This window comes from Pteronotus mesoamericanus, unplaced genomic scaffold (genome assembly GCF_021234165.1).
Source record: "Pteronotus mesoamericanus isolate MK-2021 breed Mesoamerican mustached bat unplaced genomic scaffold, CSHL_Meso_final contig_2, whole genome shotgun sequence".
Lineage (NCBI taxonomy): Eukaryota > Metazoa > Chordata > Mammalia > Chiroptera > Mormoopidae > Pteronotus > Pteronotus mesoamericanus.
Genome location: NW_026555084.1, coordinates 29,617,232 through 29,641,344, shown reverse-complemented (window position 1 = coordinate 29,641,344; position 24,113 = coordinate 29,617,232). Strand labels below are relative to the sequence as shown.

Sequence of the window (24,113 nt, the reverse complement as noted above, 5' to 3'; positions counted from 1 at the left end):
TAACTCCATCTCCGATTTTTGAAGAACCAAGTATTTTTGTTTCCTTAGTAAACTGTATTTTTTAAGCCAGACGAATTGTGTCTGCCTTTGTAAATACCTCATTTTTAAAGCTCTGTGTGAACTGAAACTATACACATAGGCCCAGAAGAAAATCAGGTCAAACATTAAAGCTCTAATGTTTACTCTGAAAATTATAAAAATTACTGGGAACAGCTTGACAATGTATTTTATGTTTAAATTTCATAGAATTTGAGGAAGCCTTTGTTATTACATTAAAAATGAATTTTAAAAAGCATTCTTAGAAGGTCAGGTTAATATGGAATACAAATAGTATTTTCCATTTTTATTAAAGAAGGAACATGTTCAAATTTGCACTTTCTAAATTATGTTTAAAGAACTTGCACACAAATAAACAGCAGTATAATGACTCGAGGAAAAAAATACATTTTAGAAGAATAAAGTTTGACTTAGATGGAAACAGAACTAAAAAATATTCAGTAAAAATAAAAGACATATGCACATTAATACTTTACAAATTAAGTTAGAAACCAGCTGAAAGTATTTGTCCTTTGTGGTAACTTCAGTAAAGATAAGCAACTTACACTGAAGTTAGCTAATATTTTAAGTAACACTAACCATACAGAACTACCCACTTACTCAAAAAAGTAATGCAGAACTAGGGTTCAAATCTCAGTAAACTATGTAATCCTGGGCACCTTACCCAACTGCTCTGAACTTCAGTTTCTTCACAGGTAAAAGGAAGGTCAGTATCACCTACCGTTAAGGGGTATTGTGATGAATTACTAATTTGAGATTGTGTAAAGCACTTTGTATAGCACATAACAAATGGGAAATGGTCAAAAAATGACATGTATCATTACTGTAACTGATCACTCCAAATGCCACTCTGCAATACTCTTACGCACTTCATGCCATACCTCTGTCGGAACATCATAGCTGGGTCCATGTTAGCAGAAGTCATTCGAACAACTTGACGGATTTCCTTGGCAATCATTCTTAGCTTCTCAAAATTTACTAAACCATCTACCTTGGAGTCATTTCCTAAGGAATAAAAGGAAAAGTTTATAATTTTCTAAATTAAAGTATCCATATAAAGGTAGCAGAAGTCAGTTTATTATTCTTGGGGGGTATAAATATTAACTTTCTCACACTGCCTCTCTTATTTGTAAGACCTGATAAACCACAGATGGTTCAACGCTGTTCCCAGGAATGAGCTGTTGGGAGGAATTCTACTCTAAGGGGGTAAAGATTATGAATGCTGGGAAGCGATACACAGCATGACTTCTCAACCGCCCTTCACTATGCTGTAGGCGCACTTCTAAGGTGTGCGGCTCCCCACTCTCAGGCACGGGCGCGCACCTGTCACTTTGGGCCGTGAAAACTCAGGTTTCATCAAAGGTCACAAAGAGTAAGCCTTGGGCTTAATTAACCCAGTACGTTTTCTTTGCTTTGGAATACTGAAAAATTGTTAAGTGAGTTGTCAACATTCAAGAAGAGGAAGATATCCCATGAAAACAATAATTTCTGACTTCACTTGAAGAAAGAAAGAGAGAGATGTTCAGTGGGAGATTAAACAATAGTTGGTCCATTTTCCCAAATGGCAATAATTAGTTAAAACTAAGAGGTAGCTGGCTCATACGGATAGACATTTTCGAATCTGCCATTCACTTCCTCTTTCCCAGAATCTGAATTTACAATCATGACTTTAATCATTTAACACAAATTTGCTTGTTTATAAGTTTCATAATTTTTGTTTCTGTTCTGCTAAGTGGTTCTCTGAGAAAAATTCACGTAACTTTCAAAAATGGCCTACTTGTCTTTGAAGAGCATGAGTAGGGGACCAGATTAAGTCCATTTGTTGCTTACGCAGTTCAAACCATAAGGCAAAAAATATGTTGAAAAGGCAATCCAACTGTCTAGAGCAATGTTTTGTTTCCCCTTCACACCTGTCTTTTAGTCAGCATAACCCCATTTATTTCTCACGGCAGCCCTTACGGAGCCTCTGCGTAACTTCAAGTCCTTGAAGACAAGTTTGAGAACTGTGTAGGTCTGGGACACGTGGTGGCCCCCTTCTCATGGTAAACAACAACTATACATTGGACATATGAATCATTCAGGTTGCAACATGAGTAAGAAACAAAATAATCACCAAAAATACTTTCAAGTCACATACACATGTTTTGTGGAACCATGTCAGAGCGTCATAATATCTTCTTATGAAAAAGGAGTGATAATGAAGAAGGAGGTGGTAGTAAAAGCAGGTATCTGAACAAGATTACTGAGAAATATCAGAAAATTTGGACAAAAATTAAAAAAAATATTTTAAGTCATCAAAAAGGTATCAAGGCAGTGAAGAGCTGAAAGAAGAATAAAGATCTGGGGCGGGTTTAGCATTTCCCAGCACCAGACTCAAGGGACACCGGCTGACTTCAGAAAAGGCGGACACTGAGCTGAAACACTGAGTAGTGTTGCCCTGACTTTTGAGGTTAGACGACAGAGCTCAAGTCCACTAAACCTCCGATGCTTTGGGTTGGGATCCTGACATGCTATATCCTGGGACTAAGAATGAACTGAATGTAGCCTGGGATGAAAGTTCAAGTTAAGCTATCTCAAAATGTGAAAATGTAATAAAGTAATTTTGGATGCTAGCGCCCCTAGCTGAATGGCAGAAGGAATCTTTAATTCTCCCTGGAGGAATGGAACATCATCTGAAACCTCAGATTATCTCTATAATTTTTTAATACACAACATTCATTTGGTCAAAAATAACCAGGGCCAGGAGAAGAGATAACATGATTAAAATGCAAAGGACAAAAAAGACAGCAGAAAGGAACCCACAAAGGACCTAGATTATGCAGTTATTAGAGACAAACTTTCAAATAATGTTAGCCCTGGCTGGTGTGGCACAATGGATTGAGTGCTGGCCTGCAAACCAAAGCATCGCCGGTTTGATTCCCACTCCGGGCACATGACTTGGGTTGCAGGCCAGGTCCCCAGGAGGGGGCGGGTGAGAGGCAGCCACACATCGATGTTTCCCTCTCTCCCTCCCTTCCCCTCTCTCTAAAAATAAATAAATAAAAACTATGTTAAATATGTGCAAAGATGTATAAACAATACAGAGAATTTAGGCAGAGAACAAGCTGATAAAAAGATAAACAAATGTAAACTGTAACACTGAAGAAACAGAAAAACTGGAATTGGAAACACACTAATAAACGTAACAGTAAATTAGTCATAGTTGAAGAGAGAATTATAAATTGGACAATAGGTTGGAAGAAAATATCCAGAATAAAGCATGGTGAGACAGAAAAGTTAGAAATACACAAAACAGTGTTTGAGACAATAGAGGCATTAATCAGGTCTAACAGAAGTGAAATCAAAATCACTACAGAAAAGCTCCAGGAAGGGCAGATAAAAAACTTATAGACAGAATAACAGGATTTTTCCAAAACAGATCGCAAGATGTTTTATAAACAAGTCAAAATTAAAATGCCACACCTGATCGCATTATAGCAAAACTAGAGAAAAACACAAAGAGAAGAAAATTATAAAGAAGCTACGGGAAAAAGAACAGACTACAGACTTCTGTCCAAGATGGAGGTGTAGGTAGATACACTGCCTCCTAGCACAACCAAAATAAGGACAATAACAAATTTAAAGACTAAAAATAACCAGAACTGACAGAAAATCAAACTGTATGGAAGTTCGACAACCAAGGAGCCAACGAAGACACATTCATCCAGACTGGTAGGAAGGGCAGAGACAGGCAGCCGGGGCGGAGAGGATGTGTGGCAAGGTAGCAGCTGGTGGACCTGGCAGGTGAGGCGGCAGCTGGTGGTCTGGGCGGCCCCACGTTTGTGTGTGGATAAAGCCAAGGAACAGATGGGGAGTGAGACAGACCGCACAACCCAGGGTTCCAGAGCAGGAAAAGAAAGCCTCAAACCCTCTGGCTCTAAAAACCTGTGGGGGCTGTGGCAGCAGGAGAAACTCCCAGCCTCACAGGAGAATCCGTTGGAGAGATCCACAGGGTCCTAGAACATACACAAACCCACTCACCTGGGAATCAGAACCAAAAGGGCCCAATTTGCTTGTTGGGAGCTGGGGGAGTGACTGAAAGCCAACCTAGAGCCCAGCAAGTGGCACTGTTCCCTCTGGGACCCCTCCCCCACACAGAGCCACAACGCAGCAACCTGGGTTGCCCCGCCCTGGTGAATACCTAAGGCTCTGTCCCTCCTAATGTGACAAGTGTGCTGAGACAAAGAAATATGGCCCAAATGAAAGAACAGGTCAAAGCTTCAAAAACAGAACTAAACAATGAACAGATAGCCAGTCTATCAGATGCACAGTTCAAAACACTGGTAATCTGGATGCTTGTTGAATTGGTTGAGTGTGGTCGCAAATTGGAGGAAAAAGCAAAGGCTACGCAGAAAAATATACAGGGAAACAACAGTAAAGGAAGGAAACTGGGACACAAATCAATGATTGGGAGCAGAAGAAGAGATAAACATTCAACCAGAACTGAATGAAGAAACAAGAATTCAGAAAAATGAGGAGAGGCTCAGGAACCTCTGGGACAACTTTAAATGTTCCGACATCTGAATCTTAGTGGTGTGAGGAGGAGAAGAGAAAGAGCAAGAAACTGAATACTTATTTGAAAAAATAATGAAGAACTTTCCCAATCTGGCCAAGGAAACAGACTTCCAGGAGATCCAGGAAGCTCAGAGAGTCCCAAACAAGTTGGATCCAAAGGAAGCACACACCAAGGCACACCATAATTACACTATCCAATATTAAAGATAAGGAGAGTCTTAAAAGCAGCAAGAGAAAAGGAGAGAGTTGCCTGTAAAGGAGTTCCCATAAGACTATCAGCTGATTTCTCAAAAGAAACCTTATAGGCAAGAAGGGGCTGGCAAGAAGTACTCAAAGTCATGAAAGACAAGTACCTACATCCACGATTACTCTATCCAGCAAAGCTTTCATTTAGAATAGAAGGGCAGATAAAATGCTTCCCAGATAAGGTCAAGTTAAAGGAGTTCATGATCACCAAGCCTTTACTGTATGAAATGTTAAAGGGACTTACCTAAGAAAAAGATCAAAAACTATGAATAGTAAAATGACTACAAACTCACAACTAACGGTAACTGAACCTAAAAACACAAAAGAAAAACAAACAAAGCAAGCAACTAGAACAGGAACAGAATCCCAGAACTGGAGATCAGAGGGGAGGGGGAAGGGGAGGGAGAATAGTGGGGAAGGTACAGGGAATAAGCAGCATAAACAATAGGTACAAAATAGGCAGGGGGATGTTAAGAATAGTATAGGAAGTGGAGAAGCCAAAGAACTTATATGTACAACCCATGGCCATGAACTAAGGTTGGAAGGGGGAGGGGTAATGCTTGGTGGAGAGGGGGGAATGCTGGGGGCGGGGAGTGGTGTTGCAGGGTGGAGGGGAATAAAAGAAAGATAAAAAGAAAAAGAAAAACAAAGAGAAAAAAAAGGAATAGACTACAGTCAAAAGAACAGCAAATGAGACAGTTGATTTCTTAACATTAACAATGAAGCCTGGTGATGATATAATGTTATCTCAAAATGCTGAAAGAGAACTGCCAACCGAACTTATGCCTTGAGAATGAATATGAAGTAAAGATATTTTCAGGAGAAACAAAAACTAAGGTATTTCATCAAAAACTATTTCATCACCATCCGACTTGCACTTAAGGGAATAATGAACAATTTTCTATAGGAAAAAAAACCCTATCAGTATGGAAACTTTGCAATGCATAAAAGAATAAAAAAAACAGTAACATCAGCATCAAGTGGGTAAAGCTAAATAAAAACTGATTTTATTAAACAATGGTGGTATCGCATGGAATTCAAAGGCATGGCAATAAATACGTACAAGTCAGAGATGGATAAATAAAATTTAAAATGATCTAAGTTCTTTGCATTGCCTGACATGCAGAAAAGTACTAATGAATATTAAACTAGTATCAACGAGTATAAATACTATAATGCCTAGTGCAACACTAGAAAAATAATAAAACAGTGTAGAGTTAGCTAGTTTATGGAGTAAGACAAATACCGTACAAAAAAATGCAGGAGATTATAGATAAAGCATATGGTGAAAGATCTTTGAAAACTAGAAACTTAACGTTTGTTAAAGTAAACCTTAACAGAGTCCAAAGGCAAGTTGTTTATATGCTGAAATTATAAAAAATTCTTAAAAGTTCATTAAACAGGCAACAACCTAATTAAAAATTGGCAAGAAACCTGAACTGATCACTGACAAGAGGACAAATAAATATATAGGTGTTCTTCCTCATTAGTAACATGGGAAATGCAAATTAAACCACACAACTGTTGGAATAGGTAAAAATTAAAAAAAAATTTATCACGTGTTGGTAAGGATGAGGAACAAGAACTCTAACAACACTGCCAATGCTCCACTTTACTAGGTAACGCCCAACGTTTTCTAAAGTTGATTATACAAATACCAGGACTCAAAAATTCCATCCTAAATTATATCAAAAATGCATGTGCACTGAGGGATATGTGCAAGGATATATGCAATAATAGCACCATTATACGTAACCGATGAACTGTGGAAACCATTAAACACTCACCAACAAAATGGATAAAACCATTGCATTGCATTCATGTAAGGGAATACTAGTTTTGAAAATGAAGTAAGACCACACTCGGAAACATGGAAAAATCTCCCAAATCTATAATGTTGAGCTAAATAAAATAGAAAACAAACCAAACCAAAATGTAGTATGACAAAACATACCCTATGGTTCTATCTGTATAGAGTTCAAGGACAAGTTAAACTAAACCGCAGTATTAGAGTCAGAACAGCAGTTACCTTTGGAAAAGATGATGTGGATGGTAATGGGGAAGGGGCATGCACGGGGCTGTTGGGGAGCTGGCGATGTTTTATTTTTGACCTGGATGTTGGTTACATCGGTGTTTTTATAAATGTATTAGGTTTTTCTCTTCTTTTGGGCACTTTTTTGTATGTGTCAAGTAATTTTTAAAACAGCTGGAAAAACATTACTAAACAAAACAACAAATATGATCACACCGTCTGATCTTGGTGTGAGTGAAGTTTATGTTTAAATAAAGAGGGTAAACATCTAAATTTGTTCTTGTCAATAATGTAGGTTCTGGATTCTTAAAATTTGTTGCATTTAACTGGGTAAAACTTTAATGATATATAACCGTTAGGCTAAAAAGATATATCAATATAATAAATGACAATTCTCTAGAATTAGTGGAAGCTAAACATGCTAATTTTCAAATAACTTTTAAATACCTTCATGTAGAAATGTCATATCTTTCTTGACAACAGGGAAGAGTGGAATAATTGGAGGCTGCATGCTTTGACTACTAAGAATATTTCTATACTTTGCCATGTTTCTAGATGGATCAAAAAGGTCTTGGAGATCTTGCAGGTGTTTCTCATACTTGCTCGGTAACTTTTCCCAAGTACCTCTGAGTCGTGCTACAGACGCCAGGTTCAAGCCACTGCCAAAGATGAAAAGAACAATATTAAAGAGGGACTTGCATAAAAGAGAGGACTCAGGTCAGCAGAGTGCAAACACCGAGTTTCTCTAATAAAGCTAAAATACACAGGGGCACATTTCAATGTGTTGAAACAAACAAAATAAACCATGAAAAAATAAATAAGTAGGACTCCTTGACCTTCAAACAAGGAAATCCTCTTTCAGAGGAATTACATTGCTTGCCTGTAGTTGTATACCTATAACCTTTATTTTATAGTTTGCATGTAAGTGACAAATAATAATTCTATAAAACAGACACATCACTTTTTAAAAACTCCAAGTATCACAATGTTTTTGTTTTACTTAGAAATAACTTTATAGAGATATTATCTATTTGTGAGTGGTTTAAGTCATGCAGAGCACAACTGATACATACATAAATGAGGCAATTTCTGGGGCTGAGGCAATGTTCCTTCGCTGAGGTTTAGTCCCACACCATCCCTGCTGGCAACGCTTCCATATCTCTAGGTCCTAGTCTTGTCCCCTAGGCCTCCATACATTCAGTGTCTCCCTTCTGCAGGATTTTAAACACACTCAGATAGCCCTATCTTGAAAAATAATTCATGCCAATTAGGCCGCAACTCTTGCCTATCCCTTGACTTCTATTTTAACATTTCACAGGTAGGCTGCCATATGAATAGTACATAAAAAATGCCTCAACTTTCTTACTGGTAATCCTACTTTTACGCTAAGCCACCTGATTTTCAACCACACCATTGTATTTAAAATATGCTCTTGTGTTCTGATTTTAAGGTGTGAAGTTGATATCTTTGCTCCTTTTGCTTCTCAGAAATTATCCCAAACAACTACAAGGAGTAACAAACACAAATTTCATTTCCACTGACACTAACAGATTCTGTACCTCCTAAGCCCATTAGGATGAATGTCACAAAATAGTCAAGGTCAAATAGGAGTATGTGAAATACTGCCAAACATTACCTACAGCTGAAGATTTCAATGGAAGCTGGGAAAGCACAACGTTCTACAGCATGTAATGCCACTGAAGGCAAACACACAATCCCGTGTGATACAACACAACAGAGCCCGCAGGCGGACAGAATTAGGCAGGGGCTAGACTCTGTCCTTCACAACTAGGGAGTGTCAGGGAAAGACTGTAACAGGGCACAACAACAGAACATGTTGGTGACAAGAAGCTTAACACTGAGACACGACAGAAAGAATAAGTGTCTCAAACGTGCCAGTCTCCCTTCGCTGAAAAGTAGAGAGTAAAACAACTCACATGCAGGCTCAGTCCCTACTGGCCCGCGACGCTCCCCTGACCCCACTCCCACATGAACCTTCTGCAAACAGCTGGTACAGGAAAATGCATGTCATTTAAAAAGGAGGAATGAACACAGGTCCTATAACAAATAGTTAAACATAAAGCAGAAAAATGTTCCAAGCAATTAAATAAAAACTGGGATTAATCAACAACCTAGCCATGATTTCAAATGAATTAATGAAGTAAATAAAGAGCTTAATACAGTGATATAAAAACTCAGTGATATAAAAATACAGTGATATAAAACTCAGGAAAAATATGATGAGAGACAGTGATTTAAAAATAGTGAATTACAGGGGAAAAAATGGAAGAAAAAATAAAACCAACAGAGAAATGAAGCCCGCACTGGAACCAGCATTAACAAAAAATGACAATGCTAAAAACCTGTGCAAGTGACATGGAGGAAAGGATTAATAAAAGTAATCACTAGACATGGACAGGTGAAAAGAAAGAGAGAAAGTAATAGATACGGAAGACAAATGAGATCTAAAATCTATGTAAGTGGTATCCTTGAGAAAGGAGACAAAAGTGATGGAACTGAAAAAAATATTCAAAGGTACAATTTTGGAAAACTTTCCAGAAACAAAAGGAGAATTGAATCTACAGGTTGAATAGACACCACAGTTCCAGAGAACCTAATACAGAACTAAAAAAGGTGCAGAAACATTCATGTAAAGTAAATGACCTCAGAGATAAGGAACAGACCTAGGAAGTAATCGCAGAAACTTAAACAGCTACGTAAAACGCTAATTGTGGAGCCAATGTATATTAAGTGTCCAAGAAATAACATATGAAAAAAGAACTCTGAAGCCAGACAAACTGTCAATGAAGTTCAAAGGCAACAGAAAGGTGCTTTGAATACACTTAGGAAATATAATTCCCACAAACTTCAACCAAGACATGACTGGACAGAGGGATGTCAGTATCATGGCAGCACTGACATGCTCGTTTTATCCCCCTGCCTCAACAACAAAACTCTGGCAACTGTCCGTGAACAGGAGTGCCCCCCATGGAGTTGTGGGACCCAGCACCACACTCCAAGGGACTTGGGAGGAGCCTCGCTCCCAGGTGTGTCAGGTAATAGGCTGCTAAGCTTCCATACTGGCTGTGGAACCTAAAGGAGACTGGGATTAATTCTGGCCCCTCTCAGCTGTGGCCCAGAAACACGTGCAGAACACTGCCTTGGGAAGTCACCTACAGACAACAGAGCCTTGTGGAAGGCCAGGCTTCCAGAGAAGTTCCAACATTCTGCTGGAATAAAGTAAGACAAAACAAAAAGTTTGGATGCTCTGAGGTAGGTAAAAAAACAAACAAACAATTTGACTTGGCTGGCATCACCCCGCCTGGCATGGCTTAGGGCTATACGAGGCGGCTGGGACTCCTGCCACGGGGGAGAGGAATCTGATGAGCAAGGCTTGGTTTCCTTAGCCATGTGGGACACTTCCAACACACAAAAGGGAGCCAAATGAATACCTGGAACTGAAGGGAAAAAAAACCACACACACACACACACCATCTGAACCACTGGAGTTCCAGAAGGAGGTGAAAGGGAAAGAGGGGCAGAAAGTCTATTTAAAGAAATACGGCAGATCACATTCCAAACCAGGGTAGAGATCTGGACAGCCTAGTCCGGAAAGCTGGTAGATCGCTCCAAAACACATTATAATAGAACTGTCAAAAATCAAAGACAGAATTGTAAAGGCAGAAACAGAAAAAAGGATTGTAGCCTACTAGGCTATCAGCAGATTTTCTTAGCAGAAATCATTTACGCCAGGAGAGAGTGGGGTGATATAGTCAAAGTGCTTGAAGAAAAAAATAATTGCCAACCAAGAATTATCTGGTAAAACAATACTAGAGAAATGAAGGACTTTCCAGGAAGACCTTACGAATGAATGGTGTCCACAATGTCCTGTCCGCAAGAGCCGTGCTCAGCTCCTGCAGACTCATGCCTACGGCTTCTTTTATGGAGTCAATCTCTCCCATGTTTGGCTGTCTTCTTTTCCTGTTGCCTTCTATTTTTGTCTTTACCAGCATTATTGTCTTTACCAAAGAATCCTGCCTTGTCATTTGTGTCTCCAAAATATAACAACAAAAAAATCAACAATTCACAACAAAACCCAGCAAGAGAGTAAGAAAGGAACAAGTGAATTACAAAATAGCCAGAAAATAAGAAAGACGGAAGTAGTAAGCCCTTATATATCAATAATTATAATAAATGTAAATGGACTGAATTTTCCAATCAAAAGGCAGAGAGTGGTTGGATGGGTGAAAGAACAGGACTCAACTACATGCTGCTTATAAGAGACTTGCTCAGTTTAAAGGACACTTAGAGGCTCAAAGTGAAGAGGTGGAAAAAATGTATGCCACACAAGTGGAAACGAAAAGAGAGCTGGACTAGCTTTATTTGTCAGACAAAATAGACTTTAAGTCAAAAGTGGTAACAAGAGACAAAAGGTCATTTATAATGATAAAAGGGTCAATTCTTCCTGAATACATAACAATCATATATATGCATGTACCCAACACCGGAGTACCTAAATATATTAAGTGAATACTAATAGATCTAAAGGAAGGAGTAGAAAACAATACAATAGTAGGGGACTTCAATACCCCATTTTCAGCAACGAATAGATCATCCAGACAGAAAACCAGTAAGGAAACATTGGACTTGAACCCTACTTTACCAGGGGTGTCCAAGCTGCAGCCTGCAGGCTGCATGTAGCTCAGGATGGCTATGAATGTGGCCCAACACAAAACTGTAAAGTTACTTAAAACAGTACAAGATTTTTTTGTGATTACATGTCACAATGTATTAATATGTGGCCCAACACCACTGTTCTTCTTCCAGCGTGGCCCAGAGACGCCAGAAGGTAGAACACCCCTGCTTTAGACCAAATGGACCTAATGCGCATATATGACATTCCATCCAACAACAGCAGAAAACACATTCTTCTCAGGCTTGAACACAATTCTTCAGGAGACATCATTAGAAAAACCACAAAACAAATCTTAGCAAATTTAAGAAGACTGAAATCATACCAGTATCTCCCAACCACAATGGTGTGAAACTAGAAAGTAGCTAAGGAGGAGAACTGGAAAATCTAGAAATATGTGGAAATTCAACAATATACCAATGAGCTACCAATGTGTCAAAGAAGAAAAAAGGGACATTTTTAAAAATTCCTAAACAAAGGAAAATAAATATGCAACGTAACAAAATTTATGGGATGCTGCAAAAACAGTTCTGAAACTGAAGTTTATAGTAATAAATACTTGTATTACCAACCCCCCCAAGAAACCCTCAATAAATTACCTAACTTTATGCATCAAAGAACTGTAAAAAGAAGCAACTTAGCCCAAAGTTAGGAGAAGTAAAGAAATATCTGAACAGAAATAAAACAGAGGCCAGGAAAACACTGAAAAAGAGCACTGAAACTAAGAACTGGTTTTTTGAAATGATATACAAAACTGACAAATGTTTAGCTAGACCAGCAATTTTCAACTGCTGTGCCTCCATAATTTTTAATATGTGCAATACCTGTCTATGTAGTCACAAGCACCAACCTCTTTTCCCTTCGATTGGGGAAAAAAAAAATGACAACAGCCAACACAATAATAGCTGGTATGAATGAATCAAAATTATACCTATTTTTTTTGTCAGATCAGCAAAAAATATACTCTTTGGTGCGCTGCAGAACTGCAGTAATGTGTGCCAAGAGATGAAAAAGGTTGAAAGTCACTGAGCTAAACTAAGAAAAAAAGAGAATTTAAACTATTTAATTCCAATAGGAATGGACTGATTCACCTGTATCATCTGTGCTAAAAAGTTTTGTTTTTCATATTTTTTGATATACTTTCAAATATAGAGCAAATAACTTCACATAAATTATTGAAAATGTGTGTAATAAAATGTTCTTCGTAAGAATAGAAACCTCTTGACCACAGCAAAGCCTCTTCACCAAAGCTTCTCTCACACTTACCTTGGGGCTCCCATCTCTCCTTTGCTTTAGTGACGGACACTATCATCACTGCGCTGCCCTGCTATTTCTTGTACTCAATCCCTGCCTTTGGATGGACTCTCCTCTTTACCCCCCAGTGAGGATGGTCTCTTAGGAATGGTTTTTAGCCCACTACCATTTTCTTTCTTACTCTTTTTACACAAAGCTCTTAGTGTCAATCCATCTTCTTCATGGTGAACTCCAAAACTGAGCCTGTACACTCGAATTCTTTGTTTGTTTCCTGTACAAAGAGTTCAAATTTCTAGCCTTCCAAGGGTTTATCAATGGCTCCTTTGTTCCCGTTTTAGACTCAGCTGTTAAAAACTGTGAAGTAGGGAGTGTAATTCCTGTATTTTATAGAGAAAACTGGTCTTCAGTTTTCCATTGACCCACAGCTACTACATGGGAGAGGCAAGATTCAAATAAAAGTCACTCTGTAATCTCTATTCAATACTCTTATAGTGTCTAGTTCAATTGCAGGCACTGGGTAACTTCATAAAGGTGCTTCCTATTGTCATGACAGACATGATTAAAAAGTCTATATAAAGATTCTCACATATGAGGAACAAATCATAATTAAATTCTGGGAGGACTGTAAACAGATGGAATTGGTTAAGGTGGAATTTTGCTGTTGTATGGCCTTATTAAGTGGCCCGAACTGCAGCTGTTTCCCGTCCCACCCCCCATCTTTAAAATCAGACTTGCTGGAAGAGGGATCCCTCTAACGAGGGTCAGAAAACAAATTAACAAGATTGGCTTCTCATTGTGAGTAGGGATAAGGAAGAAGGTTCTTAGGAGTTCATGCAACCATCCACCATCCCTGGGCTTACAAACACCGAAGGGCTTTTATAATTCTAACACTCTCCCTTGCTCGAGCAGCAACACATCCAGTGACGCCTCACGCAGTGCCTTGGAAACAGGAAGAGCTCACCAAACAGCTGTCATTATTATTGCTGCTGTTGTTATTTTAGGTTAGAGCAGCGATTTTCAACTGGTGAGCTGCAGCGCACTAGTATGCTGCAAGAACTATTAGATCACACAATACCTGCCTTCTTTTTGCTCACGCTGTCAAATAAAAAAGTGACAGCCAATAACAGCTGTCCAGTGTGAATGAATCAAAATTATACCTATTTTTTGTCAGATGGGCAAAAAATATCTATTTTGGTGTGCCACAGAATTTTAGTGATTAAGTTTATGTGTGCCATTAGACGAAAAAGGCTGAAAATTGCTGGGTTAGAGCACTGATCCCACGCTGACTTTTCAGTGCGAAGTCACAGTGAGGCAGGTACTGCAAGAGGCACAGCACAGAAAGGTCTGACGGTAAAGACTAAATGTTGGGCACATGCAGAAAGGAGGGAAAATGGGAAGGCAATCACCCATATTCACACACACATGAAAAGAAAGTTTAGGTAATAGAAAGATGAAGAAACAAAAAGACAGTATCACCAGAATGAAAAATATAGTAAATCTAACAATTCTTTAGTAAAAACCTATTAATTAAAATTTCCTCTCCTCGCTACTGAATACCTAAGCAGAATATCGGATTATGTCTAGTATCATGATGAAATTGCACACTAATTTTTGCGCTAACTTACCTTATTATTGCAAACATGGAATTGAAGTTCTTACACTCACGACAGTGAAGTGCAATTTTAATAAAATGCTTAATAATCTTCATTCGTTTAAGCTGATTTGACTCAGTTAAAACTTCTGAGGCAACCCAGAATGTCTCTTGGTTTACAATGTCCTCAAACTCTTTCAAGTGAGTATTTCCTGATTTGGACTCTAACTTAAAAAGGTCATCAATGTATTCAGTAGGCTCAATATTACGAAACAAATCAAAGTCCCTCATTGAGAGCTGGGCAGCCAGCTCAATGGTACTGAGCTGCAGCATGGAGAGCTGGCTCTCCTTAACAAGTTCCTGCGCATCTTCATCCGAACACAAGGTTTCTGTTTCCATGTTGTTTTTTAAATAATACCTAAAAGGAAAGAAATTGTGTTTATAAGTGATTTTATATTTGTAAGACCACTTTCCCTCTTTATTACTGTAAAAATGTTTTTAAAAATTAAAAAATTCCCACATATTCACAAAAGGATAACCGAATTGTGAAAATTATGGCTTCGTCTACCCAAACTACATATGGTCATATTAAAAACAATAAACACATACACACTCAGAGGTCAGATATATGTAAAGATATGTATCACTCAGTCTCCTCCTCTGTATAAAACAGAGATTGGACTACAGCAGTGGTTCTAATACTTTATTTTAGAAAGAAGGCTAAAAATATTTGAGCACCCTGCCCTCCCTTCCCTTTCCCCACTTTAGGGTAGCTGTTATGAGTGCATTTCTAAAATTATGGAGAGAAGAAAAGCTGAAAAAAATAAAAAGAGAAATCCCACTTCGATTTTAGAGAGAACTCAGTGGCCCTAATGTTTCTATTTAAAATGTCTGTTTTAACATGGAATCTTCAGAAACACATATAGAAATAAGTATAATTTACTAATAAGCACATTCACCTTCCATTTAGCTGAATTCTATCAGCTAATTTGGAAAATTGGTCCGGAAGTCTCCTCTGTTTTATGACACCCTCAGGAGTAACAGACACTTCACAGAGAGAATATGTGTCGGATGCACCGGTCAAACCAAATTCATGAACAGCGTGACAAACAACTTCTTTAGCTGTAGTGTCTTTACTGATGATAATATAGCAACTTTGTTGATCTGCTTTGAAAACTCGTATAACTTGATCAGGAATATCTATATATAATACAAAAATGTGCTATGTTATTTTAGGAAAATTACTTTCAACTCTTTGAAAAGCAACTTGGGACACAATGATCCCTCTAAACAGAGAAATATACATTTCTATTTCAGGTTAACAGAAATTATTTCTGCATTTATTGATAAATAAATGTATCTTTTCAGATGACAAAATCTTAACACAGAAAAACACAAAGAAAAACATAATAATGTTACACTATGCATACAGTTTTGATGTCATTTTTATATATTTTAATTATCCAAATGATAGGCACACATTTCACTTTCTCTTCTCTTACTGCTAACATACTATAACATCATCTGGGAAGGAAGAGAGTTGTGTATCTTGCTAAACAGTGTAAAAAGGTCATACTCTGTTTAAAACCATTTCCTCCCCCAAAACAACAGACAAACTGCTACACAGTCATGTGAAAGGGATATGGGCATGAAAAAGGGGTACCTCCAGAACAGGCCCACAAATGGGATTATCCAAAGCATTAAGCCAAACCCTGACAAATTTGCCAAAGTGATAAAAATATCAACTTGGAAAACATTTGAGAGAGAAAAAACATCTCTGCACTAATATCAGCATCAGTGTAATAAACCTTTTATTGTATTTTAGAATTGTTACATGTATAATACATATATATTCTTTACAAACATGTTTGTCAGAAGAAAATCATCCATGTCAAATATAATATTTGGCATGTGGCAGACCCTCAAATATTAATTGATTAGATAAATGGTTACTATGAGGTTAAATTTCAATCAGCACGAAAAATGATTAAATCAGTTTGAATTTTAGGTTCAAAACAAGACTACACTTACAAACATAATCCTGTAAAGGCAGAACAGACATTTAAAAAGAATCTTTGAGGAGTACAGCATTTATTAGTCTTATGGTTCCTATTAATAAAATTCTTCTAAGTAAATGAATTCAAGAAAAGGAATCTCAGATATCTGGACTTTCAACCCAAAGGTAAAATTTCTATAGTGCTAACTATAATCTTGTATGAGTAACAAAAGACAATGAGAAATGTGAAGAATGCATGTACTGACACTGAGGTTACACTAAAAATGGGAGAACTTTTTACATATTTAAGATGAGATGATCATTAAAAATATAAACCACCAAAAAACTGACTCTTTGTTCTGCTTTAAGTTGTTAATTGCTGAATGTATATTTAGGGGGTTTCTGTTTTGGGCCAGGAGTGTTCAGGTAGTAAAGACACAATAATGAGAAAGGCAAAGTCCCTTCTCTTAGGGACTTGCTTGTATTTGAGAGTAAGTGGTGGTTCAAGGAATGGCAGACAGTAAGTAAGGAAATTAAGAAACTCCACAAAGCAAAAAACATCACAAAGAAAACAGGCTGGTGGTACAATGGTATAGATCAAGGACTGGAAACTTGTTTTGCAAGCCAAGAAAATATAAATTTCCACAAGACTTTTTTAAACAAAATTCAAAATATAATGTAAATATAAAACATGTGAAGATACATGAACACAAAAATTTAGGCAACACTGTAAATGTACACTAAAAGAAGACTGGTTAAATGGAATACTAACAGCTGTTTAAAAAAAATTGGTAGAATGATACATTCTGATACAAAAAGCATCCAAGTTGTATTGCCAAGTGAAATGGGCTAAGTGGAGGAAAAGTATAGTGTATCATTTAGGGTGAAGGGAATTAGACATACATTTTATGTGCACTGGAATTTCTGAAAGGATATGTAAGTAAATGAACAATTGCTAATTCTGGGGATAAAAACATTTATAGTCTACCCTTTATCTACAGTTTGATTTTTTAAAAACTAATTATATGTTCCTTTATAACTAAATATTAGTTAAAATAACAGATTTGAAATGTTGAAAGAACATGAAACACACTAAATATTACAGAACATTTTTTTGAAAGGTGTGCTATTAAAAAGAAAAAAACCAAGTAAAAGTTCCACATGCAGTTCTGGCCAGTGTGGCTCAGATGGTTAGAGCAATCATGCTGTAAACTGAAAGGTCAAGAGTTCAATTCCCAGTCAGGGCACATACACAGTTTGTTAGTTTGGTCCTAGGCAGGGCACATAAAAGAGGCAACCCATCAATGTTCCTCTCTCACATCGATGTTTCTCTCCCTTTCTCTCTTTCCAAAATCAATAAGCATGTCCTCCGATAAGGATTAAAAAAAATTCCACATGCAGACTCAGGAAAAAAAAATTCTGAAGTTTCAAAATCCTTTTAGCCACACTGTGAATTCTTTTAGTCCTCATCTTGTATTAGGCCATAAACTCTAAAAAACACATTTCACAAGTTATAGAATAGCATGTATCCTCTGATGCTATGAATATAAAACTGTAAGAGTCAAAGGAAGTGATTAAAAGGATACATGCCAGTTTACAGTAGCAACCTTGTCATGGATAGAAAAGTTCTGCTTTCCGCTTCGTTCAGTTCTTTATCATTTCATTTTTAAAAAATGAAATACTACATATAAGCATAAGCAATGCAAACCACAGACACTTCAAGATACTTACAGTAAAACCCAGAAGCTGTAGGCAGCAAAAACAAAGCAAAACCACAAAAAGGTCAGCAAACTATTCAACAATCCTGCAGCTCTGTGCCACTTCCTATAACTTTATACATGCAGCGTAAACATGGCTGAGATCAAGACAGAGAACAATTAAATGTGGCTGACAGAGAATTCAGTGTTGTCATACATACTTCAAGGAGCTGAATTTAAAATTGACAAATGAGTATTCACCATAATTATAAACAGTGCCATAAAAAGCCTTTCATAAAGCTGTATACTTTGGGGTTTAAAAATATAATTTGTAAGTTAAATACCTATTTTATACGTATTCACTTATATTGCTGGTATGGACACAGGCTGCAACTAAGCTTTGCAGACAGATCTTCTCTGAATAGAGTTTAAAAAGACATCTTCCGCCCTTTCACTATGTTTTCAATGAGAGAACCGTGAAATCAATCTGAAATCAAACTGAGTAGCAGCTCCTCTTCAGAGACCCAAATTTCAGCACCATGAGGCTTACAGTTTCTAAATTTTCATAATTCCAGCCTCTTCCCTTTGCTCCTCCAGCCAAATCCCCAGCTTTCCTTTTCTCTCTCCTCCCCCTACAGCCATCCCTTGCTCCCCCTCAGCCCCTCTTCTACATGTTCTGGTGGCAAAAATATAGCCATAAGAATCATTCAATCTGTAAATCTTATATCCCTAAATACTTGTCTTATGGAAGCACAGGCAGATCCCATTTAACTGCACGTCACTTTACTGAGCTTCACAGATGTTGGGCTTTTACAAACTGAAGGCAAGATCCTCCAATAGCAAAAAGGTAACACTTGCTTCACTGTGGAGGTCTGGAAACAAGCTCGCTGTATATCTGTATGCACGCTGTATTTGTTTGGTGCTTTGGTAACATGAAAATACTTTATTCGTGAATACAGAGCAGGAAGTACTGCTGTGGAACACACCCGACATGGAAATAAATTCTCATGACAAGCAATTGAGAGACAATGAAATGTGCTAGAAATTTCTGGAAACGGAGGGACTGACTGTAGCGAAGGGACCCAGGTGTCTCCAGTGAGGTCCCACTGGAGTTCCGCACTGAGGAAGACGACAAAGCCCCCAGGGTGTGCAGGCAGAGGCCACTGCAGGTGAAACTGCACGGGCACAGGGCGTTTGAAGGCGCGTGCCATGCTCGGAAAAGACGGATGAGGTGACAGTGGAGAGAAGGGGGGGGCCAGGAGGCTAGAAAAAGTTTATAACTATGCTATGAAAACTGGACCCTACAGTTATGAAGTTATTGTCCCCAGACTCCAACCACCACCCCCGCCCCTCACCCGGCACGACAGGACTGAGGCTCTGCAGCCCTGCTTCTTGGCCAGCTGGCTCCTTCGTAGGCTCGGCCCAAAAGGCGCCGGCGGGGGCTGCAAGGCTGGAGGAAGTGCCTGCTTTCGGTTTTTTTCTTGCGGGCTTTTGTTCCTGTGTCACCCCAGAGACATTTCTTAACCCTAGCAGGGGCATTCCTTTCCTATATCAGACGCTGAATCCAGTTTGCAACTTTTCTACCTCTGGGATACCTCAGTGCTTGCTTTTTTCCCCTTTCAGGTAAATAGTTTACTTTATACCTTGATAACAATTCCTTACATTCACTTCTATCATGTGTCTCCAACGGTTTCTATTTCATGACTGCATCTTGGCTAATACAGAAGTCACCAGAAACATCTAAGATAAGTAGTGACTCATTCCGAAATCTGTTTGGGAAAGGCCACGGGTAGCCATTTGGAGAGCACGCCGTGCCTCGGTCAGTGACCTCTGAGCGGTAAGAGCGTGGGAAACAACAAGGAAAAACCGTGCAGGACGCCTCTCACTGAACTGCACTCTTATGTCACGCCCCACAGTTTTAAAGTTACTGCCCAACACTGGTCTCACTGCGACTCACACATCCTCCTTTTAATGCCGAGATGTATGTGACTGAGCTTCTTCCCTTCTTACACCTGCTGCTAGGAACATTCACATCAAAACTGATGCTGAATCACAACCACGCCAGTTTTAGTCTTTGTAGAGGTATTTTTTTCTCTTCTCCTTAAACCCGATTATTTCAGTTTTTAACTGTTGGGTGTCTTTTACTGAAAGCCACCTCATATCTTTTCAAGTGATGAATATAAAATTAATCCTTCAAAGCCAAAGTATTTCTTCCTCAAAATTAAAATTTAAATTATGTAGTTAAATGACTTTCTACCTCTGTGGATCAACAGATGCAGAAAAGTTAACTTAATGCCTGACCTGGAAATTTTAAATATCAATAAAAAGATGCTATATTACTTTAATTAATAGCATACGATGAGAACAGCTTTAGCTTCATGTGTTAGGAGTGAATCAGTGTTTCTAGAAAATTACTAAACCGTTTATATATATCAAAGAGAAAAATAAGTGAGGCCACTTAGATTAAAGTGATCTGCCTTATTTTCTTCCACAGCCTGGATAACATGGCTGTTGGCTAAGAAGAAGGATTTCTGCTCTCATTCCATTGTTGTGATTGGGGTTACCAAAGATACCCGAATGTAATCTCTTTCTTATGCACTTCAATTTCATACTGAAGAAGTATCACTCCTGCTAGACATGAAGGCATAATATTCTGTTTAATTTTTGGAGGTGGGGAAAAGAAGGCTGCAAGCAAATCTAGCATTTGCTGCACAAGGCCTAACCAGGTATGTGTGCATTTGGTACAATACTGCTATATAAAATGACAAACAGAAGTCACCTGAAGGATTGGAAAAATCCAGCATGCTGGTGGTTGGCTGCAGGAGGTCCGGGCTGCTGGATGACAGTGTGCCAGGGATGGGCATGATGGCCAGACTGTGTCTACAGTGCCTCGTTCCCACAATGCTGTCGTCTTGGGACTGGCTCAGGCCTCCATCACTTCAAAAAAATGTGATATCACTTTAAAGTATTTGAGGGCTCTTAGCAGTAAACAGCACTGTTCTCTGTGCACTAAAGCATATAGAACCAATTCAAAGTGATGACTTTCAACAATTAAAATATTATACCAATTTTTTTTATAAAGGACATCTGTAATAATGAAAATAGCAGGAAAATATTTTTAACAATGACAGAAATAAAACTTAACTTATATACATCTAAGTAATTCTATTTCACAAAAGAGAAATAGTTAGTTTCTGCTAGTTTTGTACAAAAATTGAATCTGAGCGCTCAGGGAGCCTTTGAGATCTGCCCATAGCAGTGGACACCAATGTATGCATCCGACACTGCATAGCTAACACCAAAGCAAGGTTCTCTCTCTCAACAGAAAAGCCTGGCAACCTCCTGGGCAAAGGATGGAGTTGCGTCTATACCCGAACGAAAAATAGGGGAGGTTGTAAAAAACAATGGAGCCAAGTTTAAGTGACAAAATAAAGGTCTTTAAAAATATGAACCCGAGGAATGCCCGAACCAAGAAGGGAGACAACAGGAAGATGGCATAGAGAAGAGCAACAAGCAAGAATGAAAACACGTGACAAATAGAAAGGAGAAGGAAAAAGAGGACCCAAAACGAAAATGGAAGAAAAGAATTTGATAGTCTCTAGTCTTTATTCTAAGGGCACATTATTTCCTGTGTGATTTCTTAATTCGGTTTGGCTGTTTCCTGGATGAGAACATCAAAACCAGAACAGAAAGCAAGTCATCTAAAGTTAATTCTCTTCAAAGTTTTTAAAAACGAGGAGAGGTTAAATGGCCATAGTTAAGCAAAATAAAATACTTTTTCTTTAAAATATTTAAAAGTGCTACATTTATAATTCTATAACTAAGAGAAAAATAAAAACAAAGAAACGTAACTGTCACTTAACTTTTACATAAACATAAAAGTCCTATAAAACACAGAAAGAGAAAAACAGTCCTACACACAGAATAGCAATGAAAAGAAATAATTTCCATCAGCATCAACAATCAAAATACCACTTGTATCTAAGGGTTATACTTGTGTTAAAACAAATGCTTTAGGTTAAGATTACCTCTCACCTAAATTTTATTAAATGCAGTATTCTACCCTGTACTTGCCATACATACAAACAGAGGTATCAGAGAACACTTACCTATTAGCATGGAATGGATTACAGTCTGTCTTAAAGATGAGTGATACGGGATAGAGGGAGAATAAGTTAGGGGTAAAAAAATAGGGTTTAAGCAGATTAGGAAACTGCAAGATCGAGTGAAGACGACTGTTAAAAAAAAACAGCTAAAGGACTGTTAACAGCCAGACAAGGAAGAGAGAGCCAGGACAAGTCAGAGAGCAGGGGAGTCAGGAAGCAGCATCAGGACACGGATGACAGCAACGGTAAGTGTCTCAAAAGCAAGCTATGCCAGACGGACCTGGGGTATTAGCTGTGTGACCTCAGGGAATTTTGTTTCTAGATCTTGATTTCTTCACCTAAAAATGGGACTAACACTATCAGCACTACTGTAAGGATTAAATTAAGACAACGTAGGCAAACATTTGGCACACAGGAAAATAGGATTCTTATTTTTAAGAAGGTGGTGGAGTATTTTTAGCAAGATTAAAATAGAATGGTAAAAACAAGAAGAGATTTTAAGTAGTTCATACTGAAACACAGTGGTGTGCACAGTGGGTACGACAGGTAAAAGCATTAACAGAAAGTGTTTTCCTGGGAGAGAAGGCACTCTATTTGGATAGATAAGGCAAAGATATTAAGTATCTTATTTAATAAGTAATTTGTGCTTATGCTAGACTGGCTCCTTATCATTGGGTGTGTACTCCTGAAGATCAGGAATCTTAATGTCTTAAGATTAGGTTAGAGGAAGAGGAGGAGTGGCGCAGGGTTTCACAGCTATAATATTTCTAGTTTAATAAGTAACTTAGTAGCAAGTTAAATTATGTTGAAAATAAAAGGTTGTGTGTGTGTTTTGAAAAATATAACTGCCTGTCTTTTACATATTTTTGAAGACAAATGTGCCAATTTTGGGACAGAGAGGGTCAGGTAACTGAATCCAAGGAAACAGTTAAAGCGATTAGCTGGTTGTACTAATGAAGTAAAAATAATTTTAACAATGTTAAAATGTTACACTTTTCTATTTATTAATGGGAATTGGCTACATTAGCTGCAGCAGACTGAAATTTAGAGACTAAGAGAAGTGTATGAAGTACACAAAGTTCTTACCTCTCTTACTGATCCTACTTAACATTACTTCTGCTTCATAATAAGCAATAGATAAGACACTGTACAGTTATAATGCAAAGCTGGTTGCAAATTCATGTTAATTAAGGTGTGAGCATGTGTAAATGAAAGCTATACTAATGTTAAATATAACCCATGCTGTTACATGAATGAAATAGTATCTAATTGGCAAAATATCCATGCTTGCTTGGAAGCTGAATTAATAAAGCCTATTTGCAAACAATTATGTCATTTCTTACCAAAATAGTCTCCTGTGGTGATGCAGTAACAGAAACAAGACAGTTTTGAAAAATTCCTCAATAATTTCCTGACACTAAATTTACTTAAAAGTATATTTTTAGTTTTATATTATGAAACTACAAGGGCTGCATAAATATCAATATGCAAATAAAAAATAATCCCAATATTAAAGACAAATAAAAAAAAGTATGCTGACAAGAAATGAGAAGAAAAACTAATTTCTGATAAGCAAACAAGACAGTCTACTTCTGGGACTGTTACAATGAATAATAGAAAGATGTTACTTAGGCAATCTAAGATTAAAGATAACAAAATAAAAGCTGAGTTATTAAAAAAATAGGAGATCAGATTTCATGAATTGTGAAGTAGTTTCAGGCCAGTAAAAACCACACTGCTACGTCTTAATTTATCGATGCCATTCAAAATCAGAAAATTTTTTTCCCTTTTAATATTCAGGAACATTCTTTCCTTTTAAAACGATGTCACGGTTAGGGATTTTGAGAATCACTGTTCCTATTGCGACTATTTGTTCCTCCCTCACGT

At 37.8% G+C, this 24,113-nt stretch overlaps 1 protein-coding gene across 2 annotated transcripts in view; it reads right to left on the bottom strand.

Moving 5' to 3' along the window:
• The window catches only part of RAPGEF6 (Rap guanine nucleotide exchange factor 6), a 183,540-nt gene that overhangs the window by 25,247 nt on the left and 134,180 nt on the right, over positions 1–24,113 (bottom strand). The window contains exons 17-22 of one of the 2 annotated variants that reach the window (XM_054568500.1): positions 20,900–21,057; positions 18,155–18,169; positions 15,387–15,627; positions 14,462–14,845; positions 7,337–7,548; positions 939–1,062 (exon numbers count right to left, since the gene is read on the bottom strand). In XM_054568500.1, coding sequence (XP_054424475.1) covers positions 939–1,062; positions 7,337–7,548; positions 14,462–14,845; positions 15,387–15,627; positions 18,155–18,169; positions 20,900–21,057 — 1,134 coding nt within the window. The remainder of the gene's footprint in view (positions 1–938; positions 1,063–7,336; positions 7,549–14,461; positions 14,846–15,386; positions 15,628–18,154; positions 18,170–20,899; positions 21,058–24,113) is intronic. The other variant, XM_054568502.1, reaches the window with a different exon arrangement.